The 10693-nt window shown below is 52.8% G+C and overlaps 1 protein-coding gene across 1 annotated transcript in view; it reads left to right on the top strand.

The window, feature by feature from the left end:
* Slc6a7 (solute carrier family 6 member 7) overlaps positions 1 to 7243 on the top strand; it is a 17126-nt gene extending 9883 nt beyond the window's left edge. The window contains exons 7-14 of the mRNA XM_005356161.3: positions 695 to 798; positions 921 to 1045; positions 1695 to 1807; positions 1879 to 2010; positions 2293 to 2392; positions 2548 to 2648; positions 3132 to 3299; positions 5782 to 7243. Coding sequence (XP_005356218.1) covers positions 695 to 798; positions 921 to 1045; positions 1695 to 1807; positions 1879 to 2010; positions 2293 to 2392; positions 2548 to 2648; positions 3132 to 3299; positions 5782 to 5994 — 1056 coding nt within the window. The 3' untranslated portion in view covers positions 5995 to 7243. The remainder of the gene's footprint in view (positions 1 to 694; positions 799 to 920; positions 1046 to 1694; positions 1808 to 1878; positions 2011 to 2292; positions 2393 to 2547; positions 2649 to 3131; positions 3300 to 5781) is intronic.
* The last annotated feature ends 3450 nt before the right edge of the window (positions 7244 to 10693 follow it).

Raw genomic sequence — 10693 nt, 5'->3', positions numbered from 1 at the left:
CACACACACACACACACACACACACACACACAGAGAGAGAGACAGAGACAGAGACAGAGACGCTTACAAGAATTAGTGATGGGCATAAGGTCTCATAGCTGGGGCTCCATTCAGATCCGTCTGGCTCCAAAGCCCAGGTGGGGACTTCGTACCAGTGATGACCACAGCATGGTTCGACAGCTGACACTATTGACCGTTGACTGTACCTGAGACTGCTCTACTTTCATAGTGATTTAACCCTCACGGTGCCTCCCCACAAGGCAGGCACTATTCTAGGTCCTTCACCATAGACGAGGGAGCGCAGAGAGGTAACAGGGCTTGTCCAGGATGTACAGTTAAAAACTGGTAAAGATGGGTCCCAGTTCAGATACCTCTGACTCCAGGTAGGGAGTAAAGTGGTTACATGGGCCTGTGTTCAGCTCCAGTCTGTTGCCAACTCTACATTAGTCACACCTTCCCTCAAGACTGGGCCAGGCTTAGAGACCATTTGCTAGACCCTGGGTGGTAAACTGAGTCTCAGAAAAGGGGAAGGACTTGCCCACGTCCTGCATCGTAAGTGCTGGGGCTGAATCTGCTCCTGGCCCTCATTTGTGACCCCGGATATTCCTCATTCCTGAACCTATCTCTCATCCTCACCCTCTTCCTGTTCTCCTGGGCCCTCCCTGCCTTCCCCGTCCCTCTTTCCTTGGCACAGGTGTGGATTGAAGCTGCTCTTCAGATCTTTTACTCCCTGGGAGTGGGTTTTGGGGGTCTCCTCACCTTTGCCTCCTACAACACATTCCACCAGAACATCTACAGGTCAGTGCCTGCAAGCTTCCCAGTGCCAGGGGCCAAACTCAGGAGGACAGTTGCCCAGGAGGCTCTCTTGGGTTGAGGTTGTGGCCGGCTCACCCTGGCTTGGGTTTGGACTCTCCCGGCAGAGACACGTTCATTGTTACTCTGGGCAATGCCATCACCAGTATCCTGGCTGGTTTCGCTATCTTCTCGGTGCTGGGCTACATGTCTCAGGAGCTGGGTGTGCCGGTGGACCAAGTAGCCAAAGCAGGTAGGTGGGGGTAGCATTTGAGGGTTTGGTTGGGTGATTGGTGACTGGGCTACAGGGCATGCTATCAACACAGACTGGCGAAATAGGGAATAGCTGTGTTCACGCGCACGCATGCACGTGTGTGGGAGCATCCGTGTGTAGATGCATGGGTGTACAAGAGTATGAAACAATCTGCTAGAGACGAGAGAGTTTCTGTATGAGGCTGTCTTATCTTTTGGGTCTTGTTTGCCCACTCAAGTCATGTCCCGGGTTGAGATGCATGTGTGGAAGTGAACCTAAGGTGCCAGTGGTCTGTGAATCCGCGTGTCTTGTGTCAGTGGATGAGTGTAAGTATGTGTACTGCTGGGATTCTCTGTACAAAGGAGTGTGTGCAGACCTGTGTTCTGACTAGGGGCTACATTTGGTTTCTGCATGTGTTTGTGCATGGCTGCTAATTTGTATTCAAGGGTCTCATGCGCTGGGCACCTGTCGTGTGCCACACCTCCTGGAAACGAGGTGTGAATGTTAGTGTTCAGTTAGTGTTTTTCTCTGGACTTGGGTGTGGTAAATGAGAGCAGTTCCACACAGACACAAGCCACCTGTGTATTTGAATGCATAGTGGGGCATACTGTGTCCTTCAGGCTGCTGACCCTGCACGTCCTGGGCCCAGGCCCTGGCCTGGCCTTTGTTGTCTACCCACAGGCCATGACTATGCTGCCCCTGTCACCTTTCTGGTCCTTCCTCTTCTTCTTCATGCTTCTGACTCTTGGCCTGGATAGCCAGGTGAGCCTCACCCATGGGAGTGGATGCCAATATGTGTGTGGGTAGAACGCTAACCTCAATACCCTTTGCAGTTTGCCTTTTTAGAGACCATAGTGACCGCAGTGACTGATGAATTCCCATACTACCTGCGGCCCAAGAAGGCGGTGTTCTCAGGCCTCATCTGCGTAGCCATGTACCTGATGGGGCTGATCCTCACCACCGATGTGAGTGACCTGCAGGGGGCGCACAAGCTCGGGGAGCTGGGCAGGGCAGTGCTTGCTGCAGTAGTTACTCCAGAGTTCTGACCTGCTTTAAACCTCAACCGTGCACGTGCTGAGTGACTCCAGACAAGTGAATTTCCCTCTCTGAACCTATTTTTCCTCATCCATAAATGGGTTCTGTTAGGAGATCCGGTGCTCTAGCTGCTTCCCACTCGCCTCCTACAGCAGACTGCAGCAGAGAAGGATACCGAGGCTGGAGGCCCAGTCCTGTGCTTTGTGTTCTAGGGGGGCATGTACTGGCTGGTCCTTCTGGATGACTACAGCGCCAGCTTCGGACTCATGGTGGTGGTGATCACCACGTGCCTCGCCGTCACCCGGGTATATGGTGAGAAGGGCCGGGGGAGGCAGGCTGACACGCCTCAGAGAGAACAGGGTGTGGGCCCTGTGCTAGCGGTCAGTCAGGGAAACAGGCATGGAGGAGGGGGTCCCAGGTACCGGAGGGACCCATCATGAGGACACTCCTTCTCCTCCCCTGTGCAGGCATCCAGAGGTTCTGCCGAGACATTCACATGATGCTGGGGTTCAAGCCAGGCCTCTACTTCAGGGCTTGCTGGCTGTTTCTGTCCCCAGCCACACTCCTGGTAACCAGGGGTGGGAGGGAAGGTGGTTGGCTGGGGTCCCAAGGTCAAGGGCAGGTCCCTTTGCACTTAGTCCAGCTGGCTTGCCCCTGCTCTGAAGGAGCCTCTACCAGTAAGCATAAGGATCTAGTTTTCTGAGCTGAGCTATTCTGGCAAGTGGATGGGACTTTGCTAATTCCTAGGACCTTGGGAGGGGGTCTCCGTCATAGGATGGGAGCAACTGGGAGAGAGCCCGTCTCAGGATTTAGCATATGTCTGACCTTGGCTGTCACAAACTTTCATATTGAGTCAGCTTTGAAGCTGGCCAATAGCCCAGGTCTGGCAAAGGACCAGGAGATGGACCGTCTTCGGTTCTGGTACAGCTTAGAACTATGGGTAAGTCCCAGTTAGGCTCTCTCAGGCCTTAAGGTGTCAGACCCAGACCCAGGCCATGCCATACTCTGAGTCCCATTGAGGACCAGTGATGCCGGAGTCTCCACTCTGCAGGCCTTGCTGGTGTACAGCATCGTCAAGTACCAGCCCTCGGAGTACGGCAGCTATCGCTTCCCTGCCTGGGCTGAACTGCTAGGCATCCTGATGGGCCTGCTCTCCTGCCTCATGATCCCAGCTGGCATGCTGGTGGCTGTGCTTCGAGAGGAGGGCTCACTTTGGGAGGTGAGTCTGCCTTTCCTGCCTACCTACAGTCTTCCGGCCCTGCGGCCGAGCCCTCGGTGTTATAAAACCACCTGTGCCGACATCTTATCCAGAGCTTGGCAAGATTCTTGTAGCCTGCAGAGGCCAGTGTGGTCTAGATTCACTTGGGACTGGGATCATGATCTGAACCTCATATCCCATGGGGCCGTGGTGCTGGGATTAAAGAGAAGAATGAATCCAAAGACCACTGATGATAGTGTAGGGGTCAGGATGTGAACTTGGAGACCAGAGCCAGTGAACAACATTGAAAGACCCCAGAAGGTAGGCTGTTTCCCTTGTTCTGTGTCCGGGATCCCAGCTGGGTTTATAAGTACTAGGACAGAATGGTTATTTTAAAGAGAGTAATTGGCACAGGAGCCAACAGGGCTCCAAAGAGACAGACAGCAACCCACAGTGGACCAGCAGATATGCTGTATGACCACAAAGGGATCCTGCCCGTCTCTGAGCCCCGGGCACCCTGGCCATTATGAGTCTGGAGTCCTCCCATGACCAGAGTCCCAACAGCGCTAATGGCCCTACTCCAGATTCCTCTAGTCTGTCCTTCTCCATAAAGACAGGGATGACTGCCATTAAGGCTGCTGTGAGGAGAAAAGGAGCCAGTCAGACTAAGGACCAGAGAAGCAGAACATTAGAAAAGTTCAGGATGGCACCTATGCAGGTTCAAATCCCAGTGCCATCACTTCCCACCCGTGTGACTTTGGGCAACTTAAGTGACTTCTCTGAGCTTTAACTTTCTGATGGGAGCAGAGAGGGTGGAGTGTGACTGACCCTTTTATTGGGTGCTTCCAACCAAACAGGTACCACAAAGAGTAAAAGGGCCAACACCTAGCACAGAGCTTGGGTGTTCTACGTGCTCAATTCCAGACCAGGAGTTTCTATAGAGGGTGGTTTTTCCCTGATCAGTTTCCAGGGGTATTGTTGGTGGTTGTGGAGGGTAACTGCAAGGACTATAGGCTGCGATTGTGGTTAGCACCCTCCCATGTACAGGACAGCCCCACAGCTGATGCTAAGGAACCACAGCTTGGACTTCTTTTTGTGTGTGCAGACACATCTAAATCCTTGCTCTCGGGGACCTTGTATTAAGGACTTGGTAGTGCTGGCTAAGCGCTACCCCTCAAAAGAACAAACTGAAAAGCAGAATACAGAAATAGAGTGATAAAAGTTGCTATTTTAGCTAGGGCAGTCAGAGTCAGAGAGAGATGCCAAGATGGACAAGGTGATGTGGGAGAGAGCATTCCCGCAGCAGGCAACAGAGACAAAAGCCATGATAGAAGGACAGCTGGCATGTTTGAGGCCAGCAAAGAGGCCCATGTGACTGGAGCAGATAATGGAAGGAGAGCAACAGGTCCAAGGTTGTAGAGTAGCTTACTTTGTTTTCTATTGTTGTCCTTAAAACACCACAACTCGGGGTTGGAGAGATGGCTCAGTGGTTAAGAGCACTCACTTGCTCTTGCAGAGGGCACGAGTTCAATTCCTATATCAGGTAACTCACAACTGTCTGTAGCTCCAGCTCCAAAAGGTCTGATACTTTCTTCTGGTCTCCCCAGACACCTGCACTGACATGTACACACCTACACACAGATACATGCACATATATGTATTTAAAAGTAAAAGTAAACTTAAATACACACACACACACACACACACACACACACACACACACAACATGCATACCACAGCATGACCAAAAGCAAGCTGGGGTGGAAAGGATTTATTTGGTTTGTGTCAAGTTGGCAAAAACCAATCAGTACAGGAAGGTAGGCAGGGCAGGGCACAGAGATCATGGCAAACATTCAGATTTCATTCCAAGAAAGAGAAGAAACCATTGGCGAGTTTGCGAGGAGCTGGCTCTAATAGCCCAGTGAGTGCCACCACAGTCTGAGTGCCAGTGACCTTGGCACTAGACCAAGAGCTTTCAGACTGTACCCTTGGAATCTGCACCCCATGAGCTTCATCAGTTGTCAGTGGCCCCCTTCTTTTTCTCAAGGTACAGGGTTCTTCCTCTGGGAGGACGGGCAGAGGATGAAGGGGATCAGGAATTGTAGGCTTCATCAGTTCCCCCCTTCTTGGACACTGGACTCTGAGAAGTGTCCAAGGAGGTCACCTCAGCTCTGCCTCTGTTCTGGCTTCCACTTCTTCCATAAAAGCCCCCAGAAAGTCTGGATTTGGCTTTCAGCAGAAGGGAGCTGAAGTGGGCTCTGAGTCTACCCTTAGATGCTTGTCAGGGCATGTGTGCGTCTTGTCTCATAGCCTCGGAAGCCATGTTATTCCCAGCATCGATTGGTTATATCCTGACAATGTCCCAGTGTGGAGTTTACACACGGTTCCTTGATGCCACCAGTCCAGAAGTGGCAGAGCAGATTCCCACTGGGTGCAGGCAGGTCTTTGTTGGGTACCTGGTCATGGGAAACACTCAACGCCCATTGTCATTGCTCTGCCACAGCGGCTTCAGCAGGCCAGTCGGCCTGCTATAGACTGGGGCCCATCCCTGGAAGAGAACCGGACAGGAATGTATGTGGCCACGCTGGCTGGGAGCCAATCACCAAAGCCACTGATGGTGCACATGCGCAAATATGGAGGCATCACCAGCTTCGAGAATACGGCCATTGAGGTGGACCGTGAGATCGCAGAGGAGGAGGAAGAGTCCATGATGTGACACTGGGGACCACCAAACAGGAGGGCTGGCCGGGGCCTCGCAGGGGACAACTATGCCTGCTGGGATTCTGAAAGGCAGATGGAGGTTACTACATCTGTGCCAGTCCCCGGTAGAAGTCCCTCTTTGTGGCCTCTGCCTCTCCTGGGACCTCCATCGAGATGGACACACACACACACCAAGTAGTCCATTCAAAGCTGCAATGGTCCAACTCAGCCCTCACTTAGCAGAGGGATGTGTTGAAGCCAGGGAGGGAAGAGCTGGTCCAAGGTCACATAGCCAAGAAGACTTGTTCCCAAGCCTCCAGCCAGCCAATTCCCTTTTTCCCAAGTTCAGCGGGGACATATTTGATATCTTTGTTCAGACATTTTGACAAGACACATTTCCATACAAGCCGATTTTAGACCCGGGGTTCCAGGTAGTGAGAAGCCTGGAGGGTTCCAAGGTCCTGAATATAGAGTTAGGAAATGAATTGGGCAGTAAAATATCTCTGTGGGTTCCTGTGTTAAGGCCAAGTTTCCCAGAAGAGGTGGGAACCTAGGGGGCTGGCGGATGTGATGGATTGCGGAACAGACTGGAGGGAGGGCTTATGGGTCAGAGCTGTCCCGGAGCCGGGAGGGGGCCAACCTGCCAGAGCAGAGACCAAGAATGGCTGGAGATGGCGATTCTCACAGGTTACGAGAGGGAGTGAGGAATAGCAGGGAGGGGGAGCCAGAAAGGTGGGGTGGGAGGGGCTTGCATGGCGCTGCGTATCGTTTTAGGTCTGTTTAGTGTGGATTAGGGACAGGTATAGAGACGGGAGGCTGGTGAAGGACAGATGAGAGGTTTGGGTGGGAGTAGGTAGGCAGAGCCCACCCTTCACCCTGTGGACTTTATGCCATGGACTGGCAGGAGGCCCAAGGAACACCAGCCATGGAAATAGGATTGCAGGCCACAGTCAGGACCCTGCTCCCCTGTCCCTGTGCTTTCCAATGACAGAGACACCCAAGACTCAGAGATGGTTTCACATAGGACATATGTCCTGATGCTACAGGGCACCTGACATGAGGGAAGCCTCTGTCCTGGGTCCCCGAGAGATGGCATCAGGCGTGGCCACCAGGCGTCCGTCCTGACATTGCATTTCCCAGCAGAGCAGGGCACTTTCATACAGCATAGTGAGTGACCCCTGTGCCCACCATTCTCCTGGCATCTCCCCAAGCCCGTTTGTGTTCTGCTGGCTGATTGTCAATAAATACCAAATGAGGTCATCCTCCTTATCTGACTCTTTGCTACTGGGGGGCACAGTGGGCATCACAGAGTACCTGACAGCTCCCACTGGACAGAGGAGGAGCCCAAGACTGGCCACCTGTGCCTTGCAACCCTGACTTCTGGTGTTCGCTTTGTCATGTTTCTGTGAATTAATGCTAAATGCCGTGCACCGCGCCTCCCGTCTGCGCTCTGTGAGCTAGAACCTAGTTCGCGAGCTTCGGGCAAGGGGCTGGAGGTTGAGGAAACACATGCAGAGACATACCAACACAGGGACCTCCAATTGCTGGTACAAAAGCCCCTCTTTAATAGCACCATGGAGGCTTAAATACCCTGCCGTCAATGGCCAACAGGTGAAAAATCCCATCCTCTGATCCTCTAGGCTAGGCACAGCTTCTAGTAACTTCAATTAGAAGGCTCTAGACAGGGAAAAGCAGCTGAAGGCCAGGACTCAGTTCATCCCAACACCTAAAAATGCTGTCTCCCCAATTTACAATAAGACAAATGGAGCCCCAGAGGGGAGAGACTTACCCAAAATGGAGAAGATAGCAGGTCATGACAGCATCCTCCACCACCCCTAAAGTCTGAGCTGGAGCTGATGGATTGGTCTTAGGGTTTGCTAAGCAGAAGAATCTCCTGGTGTTCTCAGCCCCTTCCCGCAGGGCCTCAACACATGAAAGAGCCCCAAGCCTTTCTAATGCAGACCCAGGTATCTGCAAGGCTTTGATGGGGAAGAAAGGAAGGTGGCTGCCGTTGGGTATTAATACATTTCCCTTTACAAAGGGCCAGGCCCGCCCACCCCTTTGCTGGTACTGCAAGTGGGAAAGGGTTGATGTGGCACCCCTTTTTCCCAAGGCAGGCTCCCCTTTCCACACCAGGTACAGCCTCCACTTTCTGTCGGCGATGTGTGTGTGTTGGGGGGGGGGGAGTTAGGCTGGCCTGCAGCCTTCTTGCCACATCCACGGAGAGCTGACTCACTCTGCTCACTGGGGTTGAGGGCCTTGCCTTGGGCACCTAGTCAGGGCTGCAGCTGGTGACCAAGGCCTGAGACTGGAGGACTTGGAGGACCTCACTTTTCTCAAATTGCAGTGCGAGGTGGAAGGGTCGGAAGGTTATGTGGTACCCCAGTTTTGTGGCTGCAACCTCAAAACTTCAGCTTTCCTTTGCACACCTGATTTCTTCACCTTCCTGGCCCTGCTCTCCAGCCCAGGCCCTGGACTCGCAAGTTCTTGTGTTAACTCCGCTCAGTTTCTACCCAGAATGCCTTTTCCATTCCCATGTTCTCTGACTGCGCTTCCTGTTGGGCCACAGTGTCCCTTTGCTTGTGCCCACTCCCAACTGCCCCGACCCAGCTCTTCACCGATTTCAGATCTCTCTGAGTCACAACAGACTTGGGTAGATGCCAGCCAGTTTGGGGAGCTAAATGGGAACCAGAGATGCCATCTGGAGGGCTCCATTGCAGCATAGGATGCAAACCAAAGGAGACACTGGCTCTGTCCACAATACGAAGGACCCCAGTCTGGAATCTAGAAGGTACTGGTTGCATAAAACCCCAACGGTCCATAGAACCAGGTTAGGGAGGCAAGGTGAGCAATAATTTTGAAATGGGTGGGAGGACAAGGAAGCGATCCTCTGTGGGTATTGGCAGGACAAGAGGGCGGATGGGTGTGGGAAGCAGAACAGGAACCATATCTATCGCGGTCTTGATCTTGAGACTTCTGCCATGTCCCAGCAGGCAGCCTGGTTGCAGTGTGTCCTAGCTGCTCTCAGAAGGTAGATGTGTGTCCTCGCTTCCAAAGAGTACTTGGTGGTGTGGATTTTGGGTGCAGGTTCTGAGCTCAGCAGACTCAGAGCTGAGCAGCTCAGAGGACATTTTGGCACTTACCAAAATCTCCCAGGACCGTGCTGGAGCAAGGCCAGGCCTAGTCTCTGTTCCTACTGGGCCATCTGCTTCTAGCCTCAGCTGATCTCTGCACCCTTGCGTCTCTGAACTTTGTGCTCTTGGGGAGCACGGAGAGGCAGCACGTCAGCCTGGCAGGGATGTGGTAGAGGATGCTCTGGGTCCATGCACTTCTGCCCTAGAGTTTGTTAGAGCGAGTGTCCTCCTGGGTACCGGAAAAGGCTGCTGACTCTTCCCCGCAACCACGTTTAGTTTATTCTCTTTGGATAGCAACCTAGATGGGATGGGCCAAATGTCTCTTCTTCAGTCGGGTTAAAGATAGCCGTAGTTGAACCAAAAGCTACAGAGAAACCCTGTCTCGAAAAATAAAAAAAATAAAAAAAAAAAGATAGCCATAGTCCCAAGACCAGCAGAGAGGAGGGGGGAGGGTGGCACATTGGTTACCTTAGCAGGTCCTCAGTAGCCCCACCCACTCCTGCTGCCCTCCGCCAGCCCAGGAAATTCATCTCTGCCTACGTCCACACCAACCCAGGCTATCCTCTGCTTAGACCTGCCTCCACCCTGATCCTGTGCCATCAGACTCCTAGCCAACTACATGAGCTTTCTTCAACTCCCGGCCACATGTGACTCCTGAGTCTGACTCAGCCCCACATCTGGTGAGTTCAGACAGCCAAGCCTTTATGTCTGTGGCACTCATGTTGTTCCGAGACAGCATATTCTATTTCTATGCCATCGAGATTCTTATCTCATGCTCCTCGGACTTAGGATGCGGCAGGGGACTCTGGCTGTTCGGCCACAGGCTTGGCCTGTTCTCAGCTCTGCCTGCCTGAGCCATGTGATCAAAAGAAGTCGCTATGCCTCTCCAAGCTTCAGGCTCTTTCCCTATAAAGGGATAGCCACAGTTCTTCAGAAGGAACCTCAGTGGGGCTGAGGGTGTGTGTGTGTGGGGGGGGATTCTGTGAGTCTCCAACACAAGCAGAGGCATACATCTGTCGGTTGAAGGCCTCCAGGACCAACCTTGGACACCACTGGTCTTTCTCAGTTGTGGAGTGGCAAACTGAACTCAGTTCTCTGGTGGCTCTGGGGACAACCGTCTAGCGTTAAGAGAACTGTGGGCCCCTGGGAATACCATGGGTCCTGGGTTGTTCAGCTTTCAGGATTGTGGTGCGCTGTTTTTAACACTCTTTTTTTTTTTTTTTTTTTTTTTTGCTGGTGGCTCATGGAAAGTTTGGCTTCTTTAGTTTCAGGCCCCTCCTTCCAGGGCCTGAGTTCTCAGTGACACTGGCCCTGGCCTGGAAAGGCGTCCAGGGATGTCTGCCCACAGCATGTCCTTGGCCTGTATCCCCCTGTCTCCGCCTGACTTCCTGTAACCCGGGACTTCTCTCCAAGGGACTGGACAACAGTCCGCCCACTCAGTCCTGATCGGGGAGGTCTCCTCCCAGCACCCTCGTCCAGGCTTGGTTTTTTTTTTTTTTTTTTTTTTTGGTTAGGCAGAGAGAAAAAACGTTTTTTCCATTAATGTCCACAGCGTCTGGGAGCTACAGCCCCTAAGGGATT

The sequence above is a fragment of the Microtus ochrogaster genome, chromosome 18, assembly GCF_000317375.1.
Source record: "Microtus ochrogaster isolate Prairie Vole_2 chromosome 18, MicOch1.0, whole genome shotgun sequence".
NCBI classification, from domain to species: domain Eukaryota; kingdom Metazoa; phylum Chordata; class Mammalia; order Rodentia; family Cricetidae; genus Microtus; species Microtus ochrogaster.
This window is presented reverse-complemented; position numbering and strand designations above follow the sequence as displayed.